Genomic DNA, 24503 nt, shown 5'->3' with positions numbered 1-24503 from the left:
AAAAGAGCTTTAGAGATTTAGTTAGGATTATTTTTTGAAGTGAACCACGCCCGGCTGGTCCCTACTGGACAGCGACTGGGGTGCTCTGGTTCACTGATTGACAAACTGCCCTACTGCATGGGTAAGTGGCAAGGCCAAAAGTGGGTGCCACAGAAGAGTGATGGCGAACAATGGAAAGTGTGGTGGTAGGAAGATGAATGAACATATGAAAATAAACAAATAAAAGTAAACAATGACTTCCTGTTTAGTAGACATACTCTCTCTTTGTGCTCGGAACTGTAAGCTCTCTTATCCTGTCCTTACTACTTCGAGGAAAACATGGCAGTACACAAGATTTTGCTGCCTTTGCCTCTTTCAGCGTGTTGGTGTTGATGTCTTTCCAGTGTGTTTAGATTCTAGGGACAGTGCTGTGAAATCATAAGCAGGAAGCCCTTATTTTTGGTTTGGCCCATTGTTGGTTTCTTAATAAACATGAGTGCTACTGTGAATTCTTTCTCTTCCTTGCTCTGTCCTGAGCGTATAAATTGATTTTTGAATGTGTAAAATGCATTTAAATTTTATAAGTTTGTAGCCCTTCTAAGAGGAAAATATCCACAGTTATGGCCTTTGAATAACCTTCATTTTGTCTTCAACTGATGCTACCCAGGGAAAAAAATCTAGTTGGATTTTATTGGTTGGTTTAACCCTGTATTGCATCTAGAATATGAGGTGGGAGCGCTCTGAAGTTCACCTCTCACCTCTCCACCTTGGTTTCCTGAATGTCTGGTTTTGGTTCCTGTCTGGGATATGCTACAGCCCCCTTCTGACCCAGGAGCTCAGGTTTCCTTTTTCTGACAAATGTTTGCCTGGGACTCTGGCTAATGCAGAGATGGCATGTGACAGGGCATGTTTCTGACCCAAGAAGTAGGAGATGTACTTGAGTCCCTGTGCATGTAGCCTTTGGGACCATGAACATAACCAAAAGTCTTCTGTGCAGCTCCCAAATTGGCACCAACATGATTACTCAGGCAGCTCCTAGAATCATCGTTACTGACAGCAACATGTGACTTACAAAGACCCAGGCTGGATTTTTTTGTAGTCCTGCCTAAACATCTCTAGCCCCGTAAATGGAATTTTTTTTTTTTAATCAAATATTTTGTAAACTCTTCACTTCTGAACTGAAGAGAAGTGAAACCAAACATGTTACCTCATAGTGATTGATATATCCGCACAGGTACCTTTCAAAGAACAATCCTACCTTAATATTGGAGGACTTCAACTTTTTTTAACGTTATTACTAACATTCATAGCACCAGTAGAAAGCAAGTGATGGTTCAGGAGCTACTGTGATGGATAAGGAACCCTTATGCTAGGTATAAACCCTTCTGTAGGGGCTACACCAAGTGAAATGCCCTCATGTTTTAAAGACAGGAAGCTCTTTGATACAGGTGTTGTTTACCTGTTCATTAAACCCCTGATAAAATTAAGTCCCAAATCTGACTGGTGCCTCTGCAATCAAAGTCAGATTTGTTCAATCCCTGTTCCATTTACAGCTCTCATTCATGGGCGCCTGATAGGAAATTCAGAGAGTGGAAAGGACAAAACCAAAGTATATAAATGTTCTTGGTCAACTAATTGGGAAAAATGCAGGCAGTACAGCTGTCAAATTCCTGAGATAAATTAACCTTGCTACACTTCACCGTTCATTTACCATTTACGTAAAGCAAGTCTTCATAGTTTAAATATTCTCACATGGGGTTGCTCAGTGCAAATAGCAGCAGAAAAAGGGAGTCGCTAAAATCCTAGAAGCAGCTGTTATAACTGGGTGATAGCTTGAAAACTTGCGATACAAAAAAGTCTGTTAGTGTAGAAACAGTGTTGATCATCTTCCTTGTGAACAGAAGAAAATTACATCTTGGGTGCTTGTCAGAACTTTCTGCCTAACTTGCTCTTCACTTGCAGAAATCAAAATTGGTCTCGTTCCTTTGCTGTGAAAGGGGTTGAATCAAACAACATTACAACCATGATGAAGGTAGAGCATCTGGCTAAAATTTGCAGAAGTGATGTCTGTTGAGTTTATATCCTCAGGTTTCATGCTAACAGTAAAGATATTTAGATAAAAGGTTGCAAAACTTGTCAATAAAGGCAGTTTAATTTTCAAAAGTACATGTGCAAGAAAAGTGATGATAGTGCTTCTTTGATGACATTCTGCATTGCAGAAGTCACTCTGTCACTCTGCATTGCAGGAAGATCAATTCAACAAGCGATCAGACAGGCTTGAAAGCTGTCATTCTGTTGGATCTATATCAATAATTGCATTTCAAAGTCACTTGGTTAGAGCATTACTTGTTTGCCAGGATCTGTTGTTTCAGGCAACCATGTTATAAATCCCCACCATTACCACCACAACAGGCTTTCTTCTTTGAATGTTGTTTTAGTGGTAAATTAAAGACTAGGCTGTATATCCCCATTTTAATCAGAAAAAAACCCCCAAACAACGTTTCTTTTTAAAATGAAGACTAAAATGTGACTGGTTTCCTCTGCTACACACTTGATAGACAGCCATAATATCCAAATTGCCTAAATGAAAACCATTGTGGTTTGGAAATGCAGTTAAGTTTCCTTGGGCAATCTTAACCCCGCCCTATGGTGATACCCTAAAATAACAAAGAGGACTTGATAAAACTGGGTTAGTGTAATCCGCAGCCCCAACTGTTATGTCCTACTAATTGTACTTCCATACTTATGACCTGGTTTTAAGGCTGCATTAATGCTATTTGGACCAGCCTATTTGCTCATCACTTTCAACCTTAATAGGATTTCTAGAGTTTGGGGCATAACTGTAATGCCTTTCATTTTAACATATTTTATGTTAAGTTACTGATACGCTCTTATCCTTTACTCAGTATGAATACAGTTTTTGTCTGGGAGGACTTGTTGCTGTTGAGCTGTAGGATTTTTAAGTACAGGTCTTTTGGTTTCCTTCAGCCCTCTGCATCACAAGAAACCTCCACATTCTCTAGCTTCTTCCTTTGCCCTGTCTTGGGATCTTCAGTTCCCCTGTTTGGATAGTTAAAGTGAGACTCCAGACCACCTCTCTGTGATAAATTCTTGCTATAGCACAGTAGTTGGAAGCGGTCTTCAACTTGGAGACGCATCCATGGCATAATTCTTCCAACCTCTGTTGGCATGCATGCAATGGTTCTTCTGAACTCTGACTAGGCTGTAGGATTTGGGATTAGTGGTAACAACCACCGCAATCTCAGTTTCATGACTCAGGATTTTGACCTAACTTTCAGCATTAAATGTGAAAGTACCATTACATTTATATCTTACTGGGTTTCTGTGGTATGCCTGGAAAGGTATCATTAAAATATGAGAGAGATGGTTAGGTCCTGAACTGTCTCTTTGGCTAGTATAATACCGATGAGAACTTAACGCAGCAAAAATGCAATGCTTATCTATTAATTGGTCTCTTTTTGTTTTCTCCACACCAGACCCTGCAGCATTCCTACTTTTTAGCCATGGAAATGCCATCTTTAGAATTGACACTGAAGGGACCAATCATGAAAGATTGGTAGCTGATACTGGTCAGTCAACGCTTCTGGATTTTCATTATGCAGAAGAAAAAGTGTATTGGGTAGACTCTGAAAGGCGACTGCTTCAAAGAATTCACCTGAATGGCACAAAACGAGAGGTGAAGCAATCAGTTCTCTGGAATTCTCCAAGTTAACGGGCATAAAACCCTCCATGGAAACCACCTGCTCTTTAGATACAATTCTGCCTTTCCTGTTCATTGATTAGCACTTCAGATTTATTAAATAGTTTTTGCTGTCATAATAGTTATTGTCCTGAGTCTAGGCTATTTTACCGGTGTTCACAGTACGTTTAGTATTTTCTGTAGATCAAATGAAGGGGAGTTAAAAATGAAGGAAAGGATATTCAGACAAACTAAAGCTTTGAAGACAATAATGTTTCTATCAGTTTTAAATTAATCTCTGGCATTATGGAAGTTTGTCTTCCAGATTACTGTAACTCAAAGTGGCACAAATGGTATGAGAAGAATGTGCTTGAATTCCTACTCATTTTTTCTCAAACCTTTTATTGGTTTCTATGGTTGCACAAATGCTTCTTTTAGCACTTCATCCTTTGTTCAGAAAAAGCTGTGCAGTTCATTGCATCTGGCTGATTAAGAAGGGCAGACAGGCTGTTGTGGCTGAACTTTAATGCTGTGAGAGCCTTCTTTTGTTTGAGAGAGATTGCCAGTGTTCCTGTACCCGTGTGGAGTCTTCACTGATGTATTTTACACTGATTTTTAAGGATCAGGGTCCAGCAACATTGTGTTAGGAAGTCTTCCATCTGTAACAGCACAGATTGGGGTGCTTCATAGTGTGCCAAATGCGAGAAGTTGTAGCTAAAAGATTAATCCAGTGTATTTCACATGAAGAACAGTTTCCCCTTTTGCAGGGGATCACTCAGTTCAGAAGGGGTTTGGGTAACTACAAATATCAAATTAAAGTGATTAAAGAATAAGAAAGAGAAATATCTACAGGTCTGAGAGAAAGTGAAGCAGGCAAATAAATGAAATGGGAAACTTTAGTCTGGCACTCTATTCCCTATATTCAAAGTCAAGTTTAGGGTAATCATTAGGATGCTTCTTGTTGTCAACTTTTTTTTTTTGTTTGCAGAGACTATGTTACATAGAAAAAGGCATTTCAGGATTTGCTATTGACTGGATAAATCAAGACATTCTCTGGGCCAATAGACAGAAAGCAACCATAGAAGCAACAGACATGAATGGGAAAAAACGCCGAGTTCTTTTAAGAGATGCTGGTCGTCCCACAAGCATTACCATTGATGCTGAGCAAAGGTAATTTTAACTAGGTTAGTAATTTCATTGAAATGGACTCAAAATATGCAAAGTACTATGATTGTGGTTTATAGGCTGCTGGGCTAGTCTGTGCACAGTGTGTTATCTATAGTTCAATACCTCCTTGAACTTTGACAAAAGAGGATAAAAGATTAATAAGCATATAAGAGATAAATAGAGAAGTGCGTGAGAAAAGCCCACCAAAGGCTAATGCAGAATCTATAACTCTTGGTCATCAGGGAAAATCTTGCTAGTGAGGAAAGCTGAGGGAAAAGAGGCATTGCTGGTCCTTTCTCAAAGACAGCAAAGTTTCAGGGCAGCAGAAAGCAGGATTGGAGCAGCAAGGGGAATGATTCCTGCAAATGCTGGGAGTCTGTTGTTCTCCAAACCTGGCATGCTTAGAATATAAATTGGTATGTTTTCTGAAAAAAGGTCTAAACTTACAGTTTTGCTCCTGTTTCCCTTGTCTCTTTGTCAGTTGCTCTGAATATTGCTTTTTAATCTACTGTTTCTACTTTGTGTCACTAGTAGTTTGGCCTTCATAAAGATGCTTCTTTCAGCTTCAAGCCATTTACACTGACAACCATGCTCACGTAAGAGATTTGGCCTCCTCAAGAGTTATCAATATGAATTGTCACAGTGGTCTTTCCGTGCTAATTTCTCTTTACGCATAAACCTCTTCCATTAAAGTTGCAAAAATAAAAGCTTGAGGAGACTTTGAGATGCTTCTGTTTTGTACAGCAAAAGCATGTTTTTGTTGCCATTTTTGATTTGCAGTAAAGTTGCTCAGCAGTGTGTGAAACTACTCTAATATTACACCTTATATGTCCTTTCCTAGGACATTTATACATAAACCAATCTTCTGATGCTAGTAGCATTGTTAGTATTCTTTGGAGTCTTGTCATTTGGGTAGGATTTAAAGGCCTGAACATCAGCCTATATGTTTTTTTTTTTTTTCTGATTTGCTTTTGAATGCAGTATTTACCAATCTTGGAAATATTCACAAGTCCTCAAACCCACTGTCAAATGCCATCAAAACACATGTTACAAATGGCATTATAGGGATATATTTGCTGAACTTATGTGAAAGTTTGGGGAGACTCAAGTGCGTATATTCACCTAGGTGTGATTTGCCATGCATAAAAGCTGTACTCATGTGCTTACAGGGAAGCCAATAAGCCAGTAAGAAACTGTAAAGAAAGTAGACTCCAAGAAGGCTAGCATCATTTTTATGCCCTATGGCAATTCACTTGTATGAAAACTCTGAGGGGTCTATTTTTAATGGGAAGTGAATTAAAACCCTCAGCATGTTTACGTGTGCAGGCATAAACATGAGCTAAATCTGATATTAACAATGTCTTCCTTCAAATATGTGCAACTGTTAAGTAACGAAGGTCAATGTGATACCCTAATAATAGAGTTTTTCTCAAAAGATATTAGCAGTGGAAGGATTATTTTAGTAGTAATAATATAACTATTGCTGTCAGATTGATTTAATTTTTTTTAAGGTGTTCAGAAATGCTGAAAAATAAAGATTAAGATTAAAGAGAAATAGAGGGCAAATACAGTAAAGGCTGGCAATTACTCAAGCTGGTTTCTAATCTTCATTTTTATTCTGTCTTGCAGTTTGTTCATATCATATCCTGTTCATACACTGATTTGCAAAAGTTGTGCATGGAGACTATAATCACCTTTGTTTCTTAGTTTCCTTATGTGTAAAAAGTGAATCCTAGCATTCGTCCAAACTTCCAGAGTATTGATATTTCTTAAATAACAGGCGCAATAGAAATGCAAGTAGATATTAATAAAGTGTTTAAAAATGGCAGCATAAAATTGGGCTATCCTTCTGGAAACATGTTTTCACCTATACATTAATAACCTATGATAACTGTAGACTATGTAACAGCGAGGAAAATCTGTGAGGCAGGGACTGATTCTTCCTAGTGGTTTAGTATAGTCCCTTGCCAGTGAGATCTAATCCATTTTGGGGGCTTTAACAAATGGTTAACATAAACAGTAAAGCTGGCTTTATGCTACATTGTTTTGAACATATACATTCTGCAATTTTATGAAGACAAGGCAGAATGATGATGCTTCTTGGAATTTTTGTGCATAAGAAACACAAGCAAAGAATCTAAACCCAAACATTAAAAAATAAAATATACATGGATGGGGGATAACTTGCTATTTTGGAAGAACTGTTGTTAATCTTAGTCACATCAGTAAATCTGGGTTCTGATCCATGAATAACTTGACATATAAGTAGCTCCAGTGCATAACTGTTTTGAGTATTGCAGCTGTATTTGACTGTGTCTTAATTTAATGACAGCATAGTCTGGCTGCTATAACCAGCAGGAAGGTAGAAAGAAATGAGAACAATAATAGAAATGGTATTTTTAAATTAAGCACTTAAGTGATCAACTAGAATTTCTGGAGATAGATTCCTCCCCAGAGGCAGAGGGCAATGCGGATCTGCCTCAAAGATGTGCCTTTCCCCAATTTGCGGGAGTTCCCTGTAGATTTGAGAGGTTATTCCAGTTTCCTTCTCTGACTGCATGGCTGAACAAAGGAGACAGACAGACAATAGTGCCTCGTGGTTAAGCTGGGCTGATTCCTGCTTGACCTACATGAGAGAAATTTCTAGTATCTCATTGCTTCCTGAACAGAGTCATACAGTCTCTGATAGAAACATATTTACTAAAATAAGAAAACAACTGTAACAAAACTTTAGTGGTAATATTGTTTCTGTTAAGCAGACAACGCTTTGTTGTCAAAAATTATTTCCATTCTCTATAGAACTAAGTTAAGGTGAGATGTCTGCGGGGCTTTCCTGAAATAGGTGAGTATGTATTAAGGAATTCCCTTGCTTTAGTGTTAGTTTTGGTTCTGAAAGCGCTGTGGTAAGACTGAAAAATTCTGTATACAGGAGCAACTAAACAAGGAGTGTGTAGCAGTGATGCAATCTTGCAAATGTGGGGTTTGTGGGTTTTGGGGTTTTGTTTGTTTGTTTGTTTGTTTTTCCAAAATATGCCTCTCTTGCCTGCAGGCTATTATTTTGGTCTTCAGATGGTACAGTTTCCAGCATACACCGGGTGTCCCTCAGCGGAAGTGATGTGAGAAATGTTTTAAGAACCACAGAAAAAATAAAGGCCATCTCACTAGATTTGGTTGACACAAGGCTCTACTGGATCCAGCATGACCACGGGAAAGAGGTTTCGCATATTGGATCATGCAACTATGATGGCAGAGCTGTTCATTTGCTCAAAAATGCTGTCCGGTGAGTTTTCCTGAGCTTGTCAGAAATAACACACTCATTTCCTGGGGATGCAGTTAAGCGCTCTTCCTCAGTCTCCCTTTTATTCTGTCTGTTCATAACACAATAAGGAGTATAAAGTGTAATGCAAATGGTCTGTAACTAAATTTAAAACTACTGATAGGAAAATGGAAAAAAATCACCATTGTAAGGATAATACTGCCACTCAGTACTCTCCGTCTTCCAAGCTTTTAGCAAATGATAACTACTTAATCCTCAGAAATCCTCTCTGAGTGTTTATGAGTGGCCTTTTTCTGCAGATAGAGAAGTCAAAACCAAAGAGATTAAATTATTTGTCCAAGGTCACAGTGGGTGAGCTCAGGTGTCTGAGCTGTGCTCAAGAGACTGAGCTAGATCAGGTCTTTCCTATCCTCCTCTAAGCCTGTTGTCCTCCTCAGCTGCTGGGTGGGGAGGCGCGTATAACCCCTTGTGGTCAGGCACTCCAGCAAGCATCAGCAGATGTGGTGAAGACTGTCCTACGCAAGAGACTTGTTCCCCTCTGCTCTCCAGTGCCAGGACTAAGCGTGGCTGAGGGGACTGTTGGACTCATGTGCTTCTGGGTGCCTTTAATATCTGGCCTTCATCCTTTGCAGTGGTACACATGCTCCACAGTGGGCATGTTTTCGGTGAGGTACTCAGGAAAAGGTTACCGTATATCACTGCAGTTTCTGCCAGTATGGCTGGATCAGCATATGTGTAATAGGGATTGCCAACTGCAAAATGAGAAAAATACATGGTTTCACTGGCCTGCTGATTTAAATATGCAGCACACCATTTGCATATGATGAACACAAAGCTGGTTTCTCCCTACATTGCCAGCTGTCACATTGGATTTTTCCTTACCTTTTTCCCCTTTCTCCCTCGAGTCAGCTCGTGTTCACTAGGGCATCAACACTTTCTCTTCGAGCCTGGATGATATGGGTTCTACTTTTTCCACCTAGAATTTGTGCTGGAAAGTGGAGGCCAAAAATCTCTCTTTCAGTATTTTTTCTGTTTTCCCTCTTATTTAAAATTGGGCCTTTTTGTTGTTCCTGCTGGCTGCTATAATTGACCAGCAAATGGAAACCAAATTCCTGTGACAGGGGAAGCAACAAGATGGATTTTACAAATACCCTACTCCTACCCCTCCATCTCCACCCTGATTTCCTGGGACAGTCAGAAGCATCAGAGCAGGCACTGGGAAATGGGGGAGCTTATCTGGCCTACATCCTTCAACAAAGCAAGTGTTCCTTTTAATTGCTAGGTTCACCAGAAGCAGGGTGATACCTAGGCTTTCTCTGTCAATTGAGTCAGTCCTGAACAACAGCTCATATAACCTGTGAGAAATGCAGATTATCCATTTTGTATCTATTTCTTGCAAATCTGCAGGATTCTGGGTGCTGGATTTTTTGGTCATGTCTCTGACACCTCATCTGATTCTCATATATATATAAGATTATATAAGATATATATAAGAATACAAAGAAAGGTTATTTACAGTAAATGTGACTGAACTAGATGCTCAGAAAATGTGTAAGTGAGTATATATACAGGGATCAGGTAATGTGCCACTTTGTGTTTTCTTCTCGTTGTGGTAGACATCAATTGCTTGGTATGTCTCTCTTTGCTGAGCACCTGTACTATTCAGAGTTGAAATCTGGTATGATATGGAGAGCCAACAAGTATACTGGAAAAGTTGTAGTCACAATTAGCCTGAAGCCATCATTTTTTCCACCAGTGGAGATAAAAGTGGTGCATCCCTTTAGACAGCCAGGTGCAAGAACAGATTCTCAGGATTTCGGTAAGTAAACTGTAATGATACAGTTGTACGTGTGAGAATAATAATGTCATACACTCTGATTTTTCACAGTAATAATTTTCTTCAGCAAAATTCCAGGCCTCAGTGAAGTCAAGGAAAAAGCTTCCTTTGACTTCAGGGATCCACAATTCCACTTGGTGTGTGTAACTCCAGCTGGAGTATCAGGCTGGAAGTGCGCTGAGCATGAACTGCTCCTTTCATTAATCTGAATACACATACAGATAAATGTGATTTTCTCCTTCTCTTCCCTTTGTCTATACAGAGATGTTTTTATACTTTCCTGCTAAATGCACAAAGCATACAGCTTTTTAATCCTCTGTGTAGATTATCTTCATCAAATGTCTGCTTCCTTCTGGAAGTTTTATTCTAATGTGCATCTAAACACCTCTGATTATTATGGCACTGAAGGATTTTAAGTGCATAGTATGTCCTACAAGTGATACTGTGGATGGATTAAGAGTCAGCCTGTTTTAGACAGACTTGAAGCTGCCATAATAACTATGAAATAAGAGCCTTGGGTCTCTTTAATTTATATCAGTTGCAGTCTACAGTATGAGGTGGTCATGTCACTGCCTTTCACTGTGGATCAGAAAATGAAGGTAGTTGACTATGGATAGCTCACTCTCCTTGAAGATTCCTGCTGAGGCACTAGGAAGCAGGGGGGTGTCCAGGGGAAATAATGTCTTGTTCTCTGATCTCTGGAAAGCAGACATAGAGTATTCTTGCTTTAATGAAATAGCGTTTTTCACCAGTTTTGCTTGGATACAAACAACTGAGCAAACAGCAGAGGCATTTGTGTGTCAAGCAATGGTTGCAGAACTCGCAAGGGAAGATGGCCATGGGTTCCCAGAGGTATAGGTGGTATGAAGTCATGAGGAGAAACTAGTGTTTGTTTGTATAAGCAAAAAATGAAACTGTAAATATCTCTCTTGAACGATTTCTAAATATCTACTATAAAATAGGCTTTGTCTTTCTTCATGCCAACCAACTGCTTTATACGGTACCATGCTGTCTCTCCTTCCTGAAGTGTGGTCTGAGTGGGAAAATCAAAATCTTCCAGGGAACTTTCTCCTTCAAATGCTTTGTTTGCAGTGCAAAGAACTGTTGAGATACAGAAGAGAAAGTGTTCCTGGAAATCAAGCTTATACTTGTAAACACAGGGAGCCTCCATTCAGAGACAATACCTGTTCTGTGCTTCCTTCGAGGAAAACGTTGTCCTGGCAAATGGAAGCACTTTTTTCAACTGGTACGCTTGGTGCTCTCATACAGGGTAACTAGGGAAGGATACGTTTGTGGTGCAGATAGTGGCATGTCCACACATCTCAGGGTTGTTACAATGAGATTTGGAAGGTCTCATGAGGCCTCCTTTGGTGTCTGTCACCATGTCTGCATACACATGAAGATGGAGAAGAAGAAACAATGACCAAGAAAGGTAGTTGGTGATAGTGGTCTCTTGAACCTCAGAGGCCGCTTTCCAGTGTTTCTCTTTCCACTGGAAAGAGGATTTCCTCACCTTTGTTAATAAATAAACTACTAGTGTTTTTAAATGCCTTGCAGTATATACCCCTATATTTCCACCATGTTTAGTAAATTTTTTATATGACAGTAAGTGTTGTCAGAAGTAGGCCTTTTTTTTAATTCCAAATACCTTGCAAAAATGTCTGTGAAGTGATGGAGTAGAAAGAAGCTTAACAGGCTGAATCCAGATGAACCTTTTGGGCTTTGCATGTACGTTGCTTGGCTTATCCAGTGCAAGAACTGGGATGAAAGGAGGACTAATGAGCCTGGAGTACAAATGAGATTTATAGCTGATCTTACAACAGAGAAACCTGGAGATAAAAGCATGCCTAGACTAATTGGATGCTCTGTACAAGCTAAGAAAGCGTATGTTGCAATGTAGTGTCAGCTGTGAATTATCAGGCCTTCTTTAAAGCAGATAGCAAGTGAGTTCCTTCAGATGAAAAGGGAACTGATGAGAAGTGCTCAACTGACATGATTTGATTTTTTACTGGAATTTGGATTATTTACTTCACTACTTAAATTCCTCATGTCCCCTCTTCCCCTTCTCTTTCAAAAGACTTTCCTGGGTTGGTCAGGGCCAATAAGTATAGAGAGGAGCATTAATTCAGCTACAGGTTTGCTATAACCCCCACACAACAACTTTAGTACAGCAGTATCTGGAAGATGGACTCTAATTTACCTCAACTCTCTTTGACAGCTAATCCTAGATTTGATGACAGTATGTGTATTTATATATGCCTGGTGGAATGTTCTTCACACTTCTATTAATGGCTCATAAAATATCTTAATTACCTTAAAGTCTCAAAGACTGCCTCTGGAATTTTTTTAAAGTATTTTCTCTGACAGATTAATGATATTCAGCACACTCGGGATATTTTTTTGGAGGAATTATATTGTGTTTCTTTCCAGTGTAAGATACCAGCATCAGGCTATTATCTGAGAACATCCATTTCCATTTAAGAGAGGTGATGGGAGGGGAAAAAAAACCCCAAACCCTAACAAACTAGAAAGTATGGTTCATAGTGGTTGTTCTTCCAGAAAAGATTACCTTAAAAACTTTGTGATTCATAATTTAGTCACCATTCACTTTAAGTTTTGAAATGTGATTTTTTTTTTTTTTTTACATATTGATTTGGCAATATCGAGTTTGAATAATTACGCAGTTAAAAAAGAGTATCTTCTTGAGATTGCCCAGATGGCAGAATTATTGCTTCTGTTATTTCTTCTGTAATTCCTGAGCATCTTAGGTCTCATTAGACCAATAATGGTACAAGCAAGGGGCAAAATAACAGCAAAAGTGATAATCATAAGACGCTGCCTTGAATGCTGTCTTGTTTCTGTTTTGTATTGTTTTGTGATTGCATGTACTTGCACTTTTGTCATTCTAATGAGTTTTGAAGATTAGACACCCCACTACTGTATGTTCCTGATTCAATTGCAGTAGGGACAAAGATTAAGGGTCCAATTCAAAACTAATTCTACAAAAAGAGAGGCTCAGCTAAAACTGTGTAAAATTCGGGTCTCTGAAAAGCTAACATGCTTAATAACATAGATGATATCCATCTAGTCATCCATTCATCATTTTTCATTTAGTGATACAACTTTTGTTAGAGAAGAATTAATCAGTTTGATGCAAATAAGTGCAATGTTGAAGATTGCAGCCAAGCTGACGTCTCTGTCTGGGAAATTATTTCAGTCTTTTATAGAAGTGATTTGTCATTCCACCAAATGGCCAGCATTTTCTCTGTTGTGGCTAGCAGAAGACTAAATGTCAAACTTAAATATTATGCTGCTTACCATCTCTTGGAATTTAGAAAGTGAATTAGAAATAGCACAAGAAAATTGTTCACATACAAATTTCTTTGCCTGTATGAGCCCATGAATGTTACGCAGACAGCACGGGGCAAAGACAGTGTTGTGTGGGGGTGGCTGCATACCCATATTCAGTAGCAGCGGTTCAGCTATTCTTAGCTTGGGAAAGGGGCAAGCAACCCCAGAAGAAGATTAGGAAGATTAAAACAAAAATAATAGTTTCGGAGACAAAAATAAAACCATGAGTGTTACATACCTGTGAAAGCACCAGCTCTAAAAGATAGCTGAGCACAGACACAAGACTCTGCAAATCTTTCCCATGAAACAAGATACTTGAATACCTGTTTGCCTTTTTTTGTGAAGCCGGAGAAGTAGGAAGACTTCTGAGGATCAGTTGGGTACTTTTTTCTGCTTCCTTTGAAGGAACGTTGAGCATATCTTGTTGGACATCAGAAACATTCCGAGTTTTGAATCTGATTTGCAACACTTGTATTTCTCATACTCAGAAACCAGGATCCACTCCAGTATAAAGATTCTCTAGACTTTTTGTCCAAATGAAACGTATGGTCATTATGATCTGTCCAGCTGTTTTTTTTTTTTTTGTTAAATGATGTGAGACTCGAGCAGTGCTTTGTGCTAATAGTTTCCAGTCTTTGGATGCTCTCTCTCTTTTAAAAATCTATCTTCTCTCTCTTTTTGTGTGTGTGCTCTCTCTCTGTCGCTCTCTTCTTTCTGAGTGTTTTACAGAGCCTGGTATAATACCGTGCAGGACTGGCGGCATATGAAGCCTGCTACACAGGCTTTTCCCTCTCTTAGTCACTATAGGTATGCACCCAAACCAAACCATCCGCTACTTCAGGCTCTCTAGATCTGCTTGTGCTGACACAGAGCTAGAAATGATCGTTTGCACAGATGTACTACTCTTAGTCTCCTGAGTACTTTCATTTTTATAGCGACTCTTTGGCCTGATTTTACCAATAGAAAAATAATAGAAGTTATTTTCTATTAATAAGAAGTTCCTTGGGTTGAGCAAGTAGCTGTTGAGAAGACACATCACTGAGCATCTTTGCTCAAAATAGTTTCTCCTTGAAGGTTGATACGGTAAGAACTCCATTGCATTTACACTATATTTGTTCTTCCAGAAAAAGGAACCTGTGATTTTAACAAAGAAAAGTGCAGAAGAAGAATCTGCAGGCCAGACTCAAGGACTCATCGGTGTAAATGTTCTAGTGGCTTTATTTTAAGTCGAAATAAACAGTTTTGTGAAGGTAATACATGAATCTCCCATCAGCTTTTTTCCATCAGACGAAAAAATTCTTCTGTTCTTTTACTTCACTCATATCTTGACTATGAAAAAACACTCTGAGGTCTTAAAAATTCCAGTTCTGCCATTTCAGTTTTGTCTACTTTCAGGTTCTGAAATAGTCTAAAAGGAGACCTATGAAAATCTCACAAATGTTATTCTTGCAAGAAATCTTGGTCTTAGCCTGAGTAGTTAAAGGAGCTTCAGATAAGTAGACATGATTACGGGTGCTTATTTAATTTTTAAATAAAAATTAAAACAGATATATCACCAAAGGTGAAACATTGAAAAATCCTGCAACAAGATGGCTGTCTTAAGTCCCGCTTTCAAAAGAGACACAAATCATTAACATGCTTCTAAATGTTTTTATCTGGATTGTTTTAATAAAAATCGAGCATTATTATTAATAATACTTAATATATCACTTTTAGAAGCATCTTTTTCACTACATGACCAGATTTGAGAAGACAAAGTCATCAAAATTCCTAGCTTACAGGATTTACAGACCTGCCTGAGCAGCAGCCATCCAGTTCTCAGGAAATTCACCAGGACTGCTTTCTGAATTTCAACTTCTAAACCACCTCTGTGTTTTGAGAATTTTACTTAAGTCGTGTTGGAGCCAGCTTTTTTTAAAGAAGTTTTGTCTGAAGAAAGTGTCTACTGTAAATTTTTTGGGTGCACACAGAATTTAACTGGCTCTGGAATCTGTATGGCAAGGCATACTTTTGAAAGTCCTCTGGGCACCTGTGTTGGACACATGCAGCCTGAGTAGGTTTTGCTAGAAGGTTTTTAAAGCTTGTTTGAATAGGATCTGCAAACTTGCTTTTTTATCATTTATTAGGACCAAGATGTTTTTGTAAAATGAATGGGAAAAAGAGGTACTTCTTGAAGACTGTTAGTTTGTTTCATTAATCTAATTCCCTGACACGGGTTCATGACGTTATTCTGACACAGCAAGTGCTTCTTTTGGCAGATATTAATGAATGTGGCTTTTGGAATCATGGCTGTACTTTGGGCTGTGTGAACATCCCAGGTTCCTATTACTGCACCTGCCCGAGAGGTTTTGGTCTGCTGCCTGATAGGAAAACATGTCATGGTAAGTAGCAGTAATACATAAACACCTCCAGTATGATACTGGAGAGTCCTCATTTAACACAGGAACTGCTGCAAGTTTTGTGTGTTGAATTGCTCGCTTCCAATCCCTTATTATGTAAGTAGGATCAGCTTAAACTGAGTGAACCAAATTCAGATATCATGTTTAAGGAAGTGTAAGTTACACGTCAGTAATCAAGTGTGAGCCTCTTCAGGAGCAAAAAAAAAAAAAAAAGAGTCAGGTCTCTAGAGAGACCTCTTTGCTCAGATTAGGCTCTGTGGCACATTCCAGGTGGATAAGCAGTTATAGCTTTTTAAATGTGGTCTCTGAATTTGGCTCACTCTGCCTAACCTGCATAACAATTTGCACAGTCTCTGAATGAGCAGCTTACAGCATTATCTTTTTTCTTTTCAGATCAGGGTTGATAGCATTGCTAATGTGCATGAAATTAATGAAATTAAATGCATGTACATCTGTTTACAATGAATAAGACACACAGAAGTACTCATAAATTTGTTTATTCTGGGGGACCACTGGACTTCTGTTTATTTTTTTTTTCTTTTATCAATTAAATTGTGTATAAGAAGTATGCCTGAGAGATCTATGTAACTTAGGTACGTAAACCAGGAAGCTCTGTAAAGCTGAATAAATGTGAATAAACTAAATGAAAAAAACACAGACAATTCGAGGGGAAAACCAAAGATCTGTCTGTCAATAAGCTTCAAGGACCATATTTTAGTCATAGTAAGAGTCAGAGGTGAAGGTTTTTGTTGTCCCTTTGTGCAGCATTGTGTATATCAGCCTACAAATGAATTAAGCCTTTCTAAAGTAAGTCTAGAACATAAAATGTGAAATGCATCCAAGTTTTGAGGTCTTGGGATATTCGCAGTCACTTTTCTATTTCATAATGAAGTGAAACTTAGGGATGAGCAAAGGTTCCTTCTCCCTTGTTTCCATGGAAATAAAACATTGGTATATGCCCCAAGTAGAAGTGCCAATGCACACCAATGAGTTCAGTCTGGGTCATAGCAGGATCAGGACCTAGAGTATATTAAATATCACTACTAGAGAGTAACAGAGTCTAACAGACTCTAGCATTCAGTCTGTCTATGTTAGACCTCCAAGAGTCACTTCTCCCTCTCTGTTAAGAGGGAGCTAGGAGTAGGATTCAGTGACCCAAATGTGGGGGTCCAGGGTGTGCGTGACAGCTGCAGAAGGCAGCCAGATGTGACAGAAGACCTATGGGAGTCCTGCAGCCAGAGGCTATTGGGAGGTGGGATATCCTTTTGTGTGCAAAACAACACTTAGACACTGTGCAACTCAATCCTACTCTGGATGACTAGCTTGAACTATATGCCTACATTCTGAGTGACTCAAATTAGGTAGAAAATAATGTTTTTCTAACACAGGCTAGGGATGCAGCATGGACAGTATAACTCCTTAACTACTGCAGCACAAGGCAGATATGTCACCATCTACGCAACTTGAGAGAGAGACAGATGCAAGGTGAGAAGTCCACATGCTGATCAGACATTTTGATGCTTTGTCCTCCAAGTACTGTATGAAGCTCTTAATCTAAAGCCACCCACAAGCTCTCGTCAGAAAGAAACACAAGATCAGTTTCTTGACCCTCTTCACTGTGCTTAAGGGGTTAGAACAATCCAGTCCAGAGCGCAGTTGCCCTGGAGAAGCAATATTTGCAACAGCTATGCTCCATTTAAGCCAGTGTGTGCAGCTGATTCAAAGAAGCAGCTGTGGGAAGCTTGCATTAGTTCCAGTCTTCCAGCGGGTGTTCCCGTATCGCACTAGAATTGGCATAGAGAGATGCAGCACTGCAATACAGAAGGTGGAAGGAGGATATCCTGTGAAATTGCATTAAAGAAATACTCAAAAAAACATTGGCACTCCAACAATTATAATGGAAAGTAAAGGAAAGCTATTGCCACGTTCTCAGATGATTTTGCCCCTACAGCTTCTAAAACTGCCACTAAGGAATATAGCTTTATTTCTGGAGGGTTCATCTCCTGTTTTCATTGATCTGTTACCCTTGGAGTAGTAGGAAAGTAGGTTTTCCTCATTCTCTTTGTGTGTTATACTTATTATTACAGTATAACTTCCTTGTAGTTTTCAAAACTTGATCTATTTTTGATGAAATGTAAAAAAGAAAGTTTTCTAAATTATTTCTATTTTGATAACACGTCTTCATACATTTTGGAAAATTTAAAGCTGATCAGTATAATGGCTTCAGGACCCAGAAATTTTGGCTTTCTTCTTCGCTATAATTAGGAGAGGGTGAGGAAAAAAGTTTGGAAAAAAACAAAACAAGCCAAAAAAAAACCCCAGAAAGACCACAGAAATGTACTCTCAACATCACACTTTTATTTTTTTCTTTTTTCTTTCTTTTTTTGTTTTTCTTTTTCTTTTGCTATTTAAGAAAGTGTTAACATCTCTTTTGTGGGGCTTAGTAAAAATTTTTATCATAATTTAAGATGTTTTTTCCTTTTTAAATTGCTGTAGAGCTAATTTCCTGTACAAGTAATGACACCGAATGTAGCCATGGTTGCCTTCAAACATCTAAAGGGCCTGTTTGCTTTTGTCCTGAAGGATCTGTACTCAAAGTGGATGGCAAAGCATGCACGGGTAAGCAACATTTCTTCTAGCTGTAGTGACTGCCAAACTCTCTTTGTTCTTGGCACTGAGACCCAGAAGTGAATGATGGCATTTTACACTCATTTTGCACAGCTGTAAATGATTGTACAAGATAGGAGGCAATGGAATGTCAGGCGCTTTGAGTGCTGAGATGAGCAATATTCACCTTAATTTTTAAATAGATGTTTCTTAGCAGCGATATCCAATGTTTGCAGGCCAAATTCTTTTGTTGTCAGCACAGATCAAGGCACCTCCCAGATTTTTGTTGCAGGAGACATCTAAAATTTTTATTTGAGGGGAAATATAGGTACAAAATTAGGGTTTGAGTGAAATCTGAAGGTGACTTTATAGATATCATGCAACCCAGGTTCAGAGTCACTCTAGCTTACAACAACTTCATCTAATTACCCACACATGGATTTTTGGCAGTCAGAATATTTGAAGCTGCTACACCCACTAATCTGTCATTCCCCATTCCAGCAAGCTTTCCAAATTCAGGGGACTGTAGCTTTTCAACTGTATCTTTTCAGTCTTAGGGGTCAAGATATCTCCATTAATGCCAGCCTTACACCTTGAAAAATCCCCTTCCCCTTTTACATCCCTTACACACTGTGGATTGTACTGTATACATAGATTCAGTCAGTGTTGCTGTTTTGCTGGGGACACTCCACTGAGTAAGCTCAGGTTGGCATTAAGGCTATAACCATTGTACAGCCCCAAGAAGAAAGAATAGTTTCTTTTTGTGTGAAATCTTGGTTTGTTGTATTAGAAAGTATCAATTCACCATCCTAGCCTAATTAACTTCTGGGGGTAGAATGGCATTAATTTGCGGTTTCTTTGCATGGAGTGCAAAGTCTGAGAAAATTTGTTACTCTTTTGTAGATGGGATGAGATTTGCATGGGAGAAAGAGTTCTCTGAAATAGTGAACACATGGAAGCCCTCTTCATATATCCCACCCCCCTTCTTGCGTTGTGAATTTTCAGGAAAAACTCTGGAAGAAGTTACTACTAATTTGCTTTCACTTCACTGGACTTCTGCTTTCAGCAGGAGGCCTTCCAGTAAATCCATCAGTCACTGAGATGCTTTGCACTGTAGAAATCCTAAGCAGAGTAAATTGTTCTCTTGATTATACCTTTGATTTTGTTGTCTTTTTTTCTTAGAATGGCAAAGTTAAATTTTTCAAATGCTCTGTTTAAGGTTGTACATCTCCAGATAACGGTGGCTGTAGTCAGATATGTTCTTCTTTAAGCCCATCCTCCTGGGAGTGTGCTTGTTTTCCTGGATATAAGCTTCAGCGAGACAGAAAGCACTGCACTGCTATAGGTTGGTATCTTGGTATGCCTGCATTTTTCTGTCAATAAAAGCAAAAACATTTGAGAGTCCTTTAAAGTGGATTGCATAACTGGGATCCATTTTTGCACTGATTTTTGGTTACTTTGTGAAACTTGGGAAGTATTAGTTGTTTGGAAAACTAACCTATTTTGGAAATATACCAGAACAAGCACCCGTATATGGTTCAGTCTCCCTCACAGAAGGTTCAGTCTCCCTCACAGAAGATTCAGTCTATTATCCAGCTTCTGCATTTCACTCTGGGCTCCTGTACCATGGAGGTCTATCTGCAGTATTCAGGTTTTTGTGCCTTCATATAAATGTGGGTGTAGTTTCTGCCCAGTGTTACAGAATTGGGGTTGAGGTGTCTACATTTGGAGAACAGGGCAGGGAATGGCCTGTTGATGGACCTTCCCTACAAGGGTATATCTCTCCCACTGGCCCCGGGAAGCCCAGATATTTGATGTGATGTTTGGATTCCAGGCCCTTCTGTTTCTTCTGAGAAAAGGGCAGACCCTGGTGAGCAGCAAGGTATAAGCAATTGCATGAGAGAGAGGAGGAAAGAGAAGTTTGTGATTTGTTTCAGTAATAAGGGAGAAGCTTTATTTTTTGGAGGACAGCATTTTTCTTGCTTTTACTGTGAAAGGCTTCTCATGCGTAAAAGTCAAGTGTTCTGGCATATATGGTGCTGCTGTGAAATGCAGAGGGAAGATTGTCTTGAGGCTAAGTCACTCAGTGTGAAATGCAGCGGGGCTAGTGACTGCCTTTATCACAAATTTTGAGGCTGATCTCGGGCAAGGCACTGATGCTGAAAACCTATATGCATGTTTATCTTTGATTTCTGAGGCAAGAGGAATGTAGGACAAGGGCCTTAATTTCTTTGTGCTTCTGTTCCTCATTTTGTCTTCTACTGTTACTTACTTACAATGTTAGCTAGGTACTGATGCAGGCTAGAGATCACTTTGAACCTAGTGGAATTAACATACGTGCAAATTTTCATCAACAGGTCCTAAGCCATTTTTGTTATTTGCAAATGGCCAAGACATCCGCCAGATCAGTTTTGATGGAACAGATTATGCAAGTTTACTTGACTGGCAGATGGGAATAGTCTTAGCACTGGACTTTGACCCAGTGGAAAATAAGGTAAGGCATTAAAAATGAGAGGATTTTGAAGTGTTGCAAGGACAAATGGATTGGGCTTTCATGTGCCTTAACCTTTCTGCTGTCAGTGATCCAGATTACACGCTGTGCTCCTCGTTGTTCTGTTGCCTGTCCAGGAGCACAACTGGTACAGAATGCCAAACACTAGTTGAAGAGTTTCATCCTTTACTTACCAATTGAATGTGCTTTGTATATTGACATGGCTAATTCACAGAGAATTTGGATTTCTAAATTCAATTCAGGCATGATTTCAAAGAACTTTTGTGTGATTGACAGTTTTCTCCCTTAAGATTTCAGTACTGTTTTCTGGAAATATATTGTCGTTTTTTTTTTTTTTCACTGGGTAGCTGTAAAAGCAACAGTATCTTTTTTTCTGTGCAGCTACATCCCATGATCCCTACTAAGTGCAGGAGTAATCTTAACATGAGTTACTTCGCATGTCCTGATACTATTGAACAAAACTGCTGAACACTCGCTGGGTTTATTGCTCTTACAAAATATATTCCTCACGTTACAAGATATTGCTGTTGGAAACGGGAGTCTTCTCTGCATAAAGAGCTGTTTGTCTGTGTGGCCGCATCCCGGTGCCCTGCTCCTTGCCTGCAAAGCTGGGAAGAATAGGAGTTCAGCTGTGCTTTGCTAAACCTTCTGTGGCAGATAGATAGTTATTTTTTCCCATGGTGAGACTTATTTGCACTGTAAAAGTGTTACAGAAAGATACTGGATGGTACAGTGAAAGCTGATGAGGAGCTCAGTTAAGTTGCTGGAAACAACTCAAGGCCTGGACAGACACAGCTAAACAAATGTGAATGTTACCAGATCTGCGTTACAGGAGGATCATTTCAGGCCCTGCTGGAACATCGCCACTTGCTCCTGAAATAGGGCCCTGCTGGGGAACTAGCAGTTGTTCTGTGCTGTGCCGAATGTAAATCAGCTGTGCCGGTGACACTGGGTGTGCGCTCTTGTTCCACTTCTGTAGGGAGCTCTGCACGACGGTGGGTCGGCAGTGCGGAGGTGAGGTGATGTGCAGCGGGCCAGCCAGGCTGCAGCAGTCTGGTCCTGGTCGCACAGAGCTGAGGTGCAAGGTAAATTAGCTCAGCATCGCTCTGTGCTCCCATGGTAATTGAATTAGCTGGTTTAATGCTAGAGGCCTCCCTCCTGCTTTGTTTGGCCTCATGGTTAGCATCACAACAAAGTTATTTGTTTTATTGCTTCCATTTGCAAAGAAAGTCTCAGCACTGCTTTGTATATAGTTCTGCCATACAGTGTTTGGCTCCCTCTGGATATCAAATACAAGACGATTTTTTTCCTCATCCTTGGAAAACACAAACCTAGTTGTTTCCCCACCAGTGGAGAACTTTTATTTTGACCAAAAACTGAGAAGTCCCTTCTGGAAATTTTAAAGCCTTACAGAATAGGCACCTGGTAAAAAAAAAAAAAAAAAAAAAAAAAAAAAAAAGAAGGAGGCTGAAAATGAAAAAAAATAGAAGCAAATTATAGAACTCCTTTTCCCTTCCCAGCTCCTTGACACACATACACTACTACTCTCTTCTCCCCACTCCCCCCCTTTTTAAAATGAGCAGCGAGTGAAATGATAACATGCTTCTTTTTGCCTGCTCCTACTTTTGCTTCCTCAGCTGTGCCTCATGTGAGGTAGCTGCTCGCTGAAACAAAATAACAGGATATTCAGAGGGCTGTATATAGGGCAACCAGGATTTACAGCTAAGCACAAGCTGCCTGTAGAAGTCATCCTGGTTGAAGGATAAGTGCCTTTTTATTTGATCAGGGATCACAGGTTACCTGTGCAGCTTTTTGTGAATAAGCAGTTCAGGGAACTTTCAAGATGATAAAGTTATTTTAGAAGTGGAACTATTAGACAGGGGAAATAGAGCAGAAAGTGAGATGGAAACTAATAACACCTCATCTGTTATTTCTTCACAGATTTACTTTGCCCACACTGCCTTGAAATGGATAGAACGAGCTAATCTGGATGGCTCAAATCGTGAAAAAGTTATTCATGAAGCTATAGATATACCCGAAGGCCTTGCTGTGGACTGGATTAACCGAAAATTGTATTGGACAGACAAAGGGTATATGCTCCACAGTGCATTTATGTTGAAGCATGCCATAAAATATTTGGAATAAATGACTGGTGATACAGAAATAGCTGAGATATCACTCTAAATTCAGTAACGCTTCACATTCTGTTTGGGTAGCTGTAATCTCAAGTATATACAGTTGGAAGGTTCTTTAAAACTGAAATGCTGGAAGATCACTTCAAGTCTGCTGTTGTATTTCTATCTTTGTCTTTCCAAGAAGCAAGGGTTTGGACACAGCTGCAAGGAATCTAAAGCATGTACTGCATGTATACGTGTCTGTATGTGCACATGCACGTGTGAATATATATATATGTGTGTGTATACTCATTTATATACATACACTGCATGTGTGTATATATAGGTATATCTTTATATATATATAAAAATAATGAGTATTACTGCACTGAGTACATCTTGGACAGAAGTCAGCATTGTTGACAGCTAGAATCAGGCCCCTTTAAGCTAAAGGAGAGTCTTTGTCTCTGATAAAAGATGAATGGCCACTGGCAAACTTGATAACTTCACATTTCAGCTGATGCCTGACCTTACATGCAGAGAGAAACAAAATCGACCTGTGGTGAAAAGGCAGTGTCAGATCAGAACACATAATGAAGACTCCTTGAAGAGTGGTCATGATGTTTCAGTATGACCCATATTTTATTAGTCATTAAAAATGGTTTTGAACATACAGATCACCCTCCTTCTCTCTTTTAAATATGCTGCTAGTCCACTTCCTTGCTATTAGGCACAATCTTGTCTACACGATTGTGCTCCTGTACAAATATGCCAGTGTTTCTTGTGAAATGAGAAATTGTGGTGCTCGTCTCCATAAGACAAGATTCAAGGGTGAAGCTGTGAATTTGTATCTGCCACATCCTTCTTACTCACTGCATTTACCTGCTTGTATTCCACATTTGCACGAATATATTTCTCCTTCCGTCTTTGTGTGACCTTTCTTTGCAGGTTCAGGTAGGCATGGAAGGCTGTAGGCTTGCTTTCAGGTGGAGGCTGATATTTGTTTGGCAAGGTGAAGTTTGCAGCAATAAGTACAGTTTTCTGGAAAAAAATCAGATTGGTAGACTGGCAACATAGATTCTATACTTGACTCTGCCATAGGTTTTAGGAGTGATCATAAGGACCTTAACTTCATATTTTCCTGTAAAATAGATATAATATGTGAATTGCTTTCATTTCTGGATGAAAAATGCTATATAAAAGTACTATTTTAAAAAAATTCTTTATACATTTGATAATGCCATTCAGTTAGAAGCTGCTTTTCCTCCTGACTCCCTTTAAAGCTAACATTCATCTATTAGTGATCATCCTTCCAACTCATTATTTGCCCAAAAAAGGAGAACTTCATGTCTCCTGCAGAGCAGCAGGTATTCTATCATCATGCCCTGGACCAGATAATGAGGCTGTAACATGAACTACTTGTTGACAAAACAACTAGACATCCCACATCAGCAAGATTATTTCTTGTCATTTTAAAGTTATTTATTACAGTTTTGTGCTAAACTAAAGCAATGCAAAAACTTGGTACATTCTGCCTGAGAAGGTAATTAAAAGACAGCA

At 39.2% G+C, this 24503-nt stretch overlaps 1 protein-coding gene across 1 annotated transcript in view; it reads left to right on the top strand.

Moving 5' to 3' along the window:
* EGF (epidermal growth factor) overlaps positions 1 to 24503 on the top strand; it is a gene marked incomplete at its 3' end in the record, with an annotated part of 58023 nt that overhangs the window by 9410 nt on the left and 24110 nt on the right. The window contains exons 3-12 of the mRNA XM_082315763.1: positions 3477 to 3676; positions 4668 to 4849; positions 7896 to 8126; positions 9740 to 9942; positions 14436 to 14561; positions 15570 to 15692; positions 18207 to 18329; positions 19537 to 19662; positions 20675 to 20811; positions 22771 to 22919. Coding sequence (XP_082171889.1) covers positions 3477 to 3676; positions 4668 to 4849; positions 7896 to 8126; positions 9740 to 9942; positions 14436 to 14561; positions 15570 to 15692; positions 18207 to 18329; positions 19537 to 19662; positions 20675 to 20811; positions 22771 to 22919 — 1600 coding nt within the window. The remainder of the gene's footprint in view (positions 1 to 3476; positions 3677 to 4667; positions 4850 to 7895; positions 8127 to 9739; positions 9943 to 14435; positions 14562 to 15569; positions 15693 to 18206; positions 18330 to 19536; positions 19663 to 20674; positions 20812 to 22770; positions 22920 to 24503) is intronic.

This window comes from Platalea leucorodia (genome assembly GCF_965183815.1).
Source record: "Platalea leucorodia genome assembly, chromosome: 6".
NCBI lineage: Eukaryota > Metazoa > Chordata > Aves > Pelecaniformes > Threskiornithidae > Platalea > Platalea leucorodia.
This window is presented reverse-complemented; position numbering and strand designations above follow the sequence as displayed.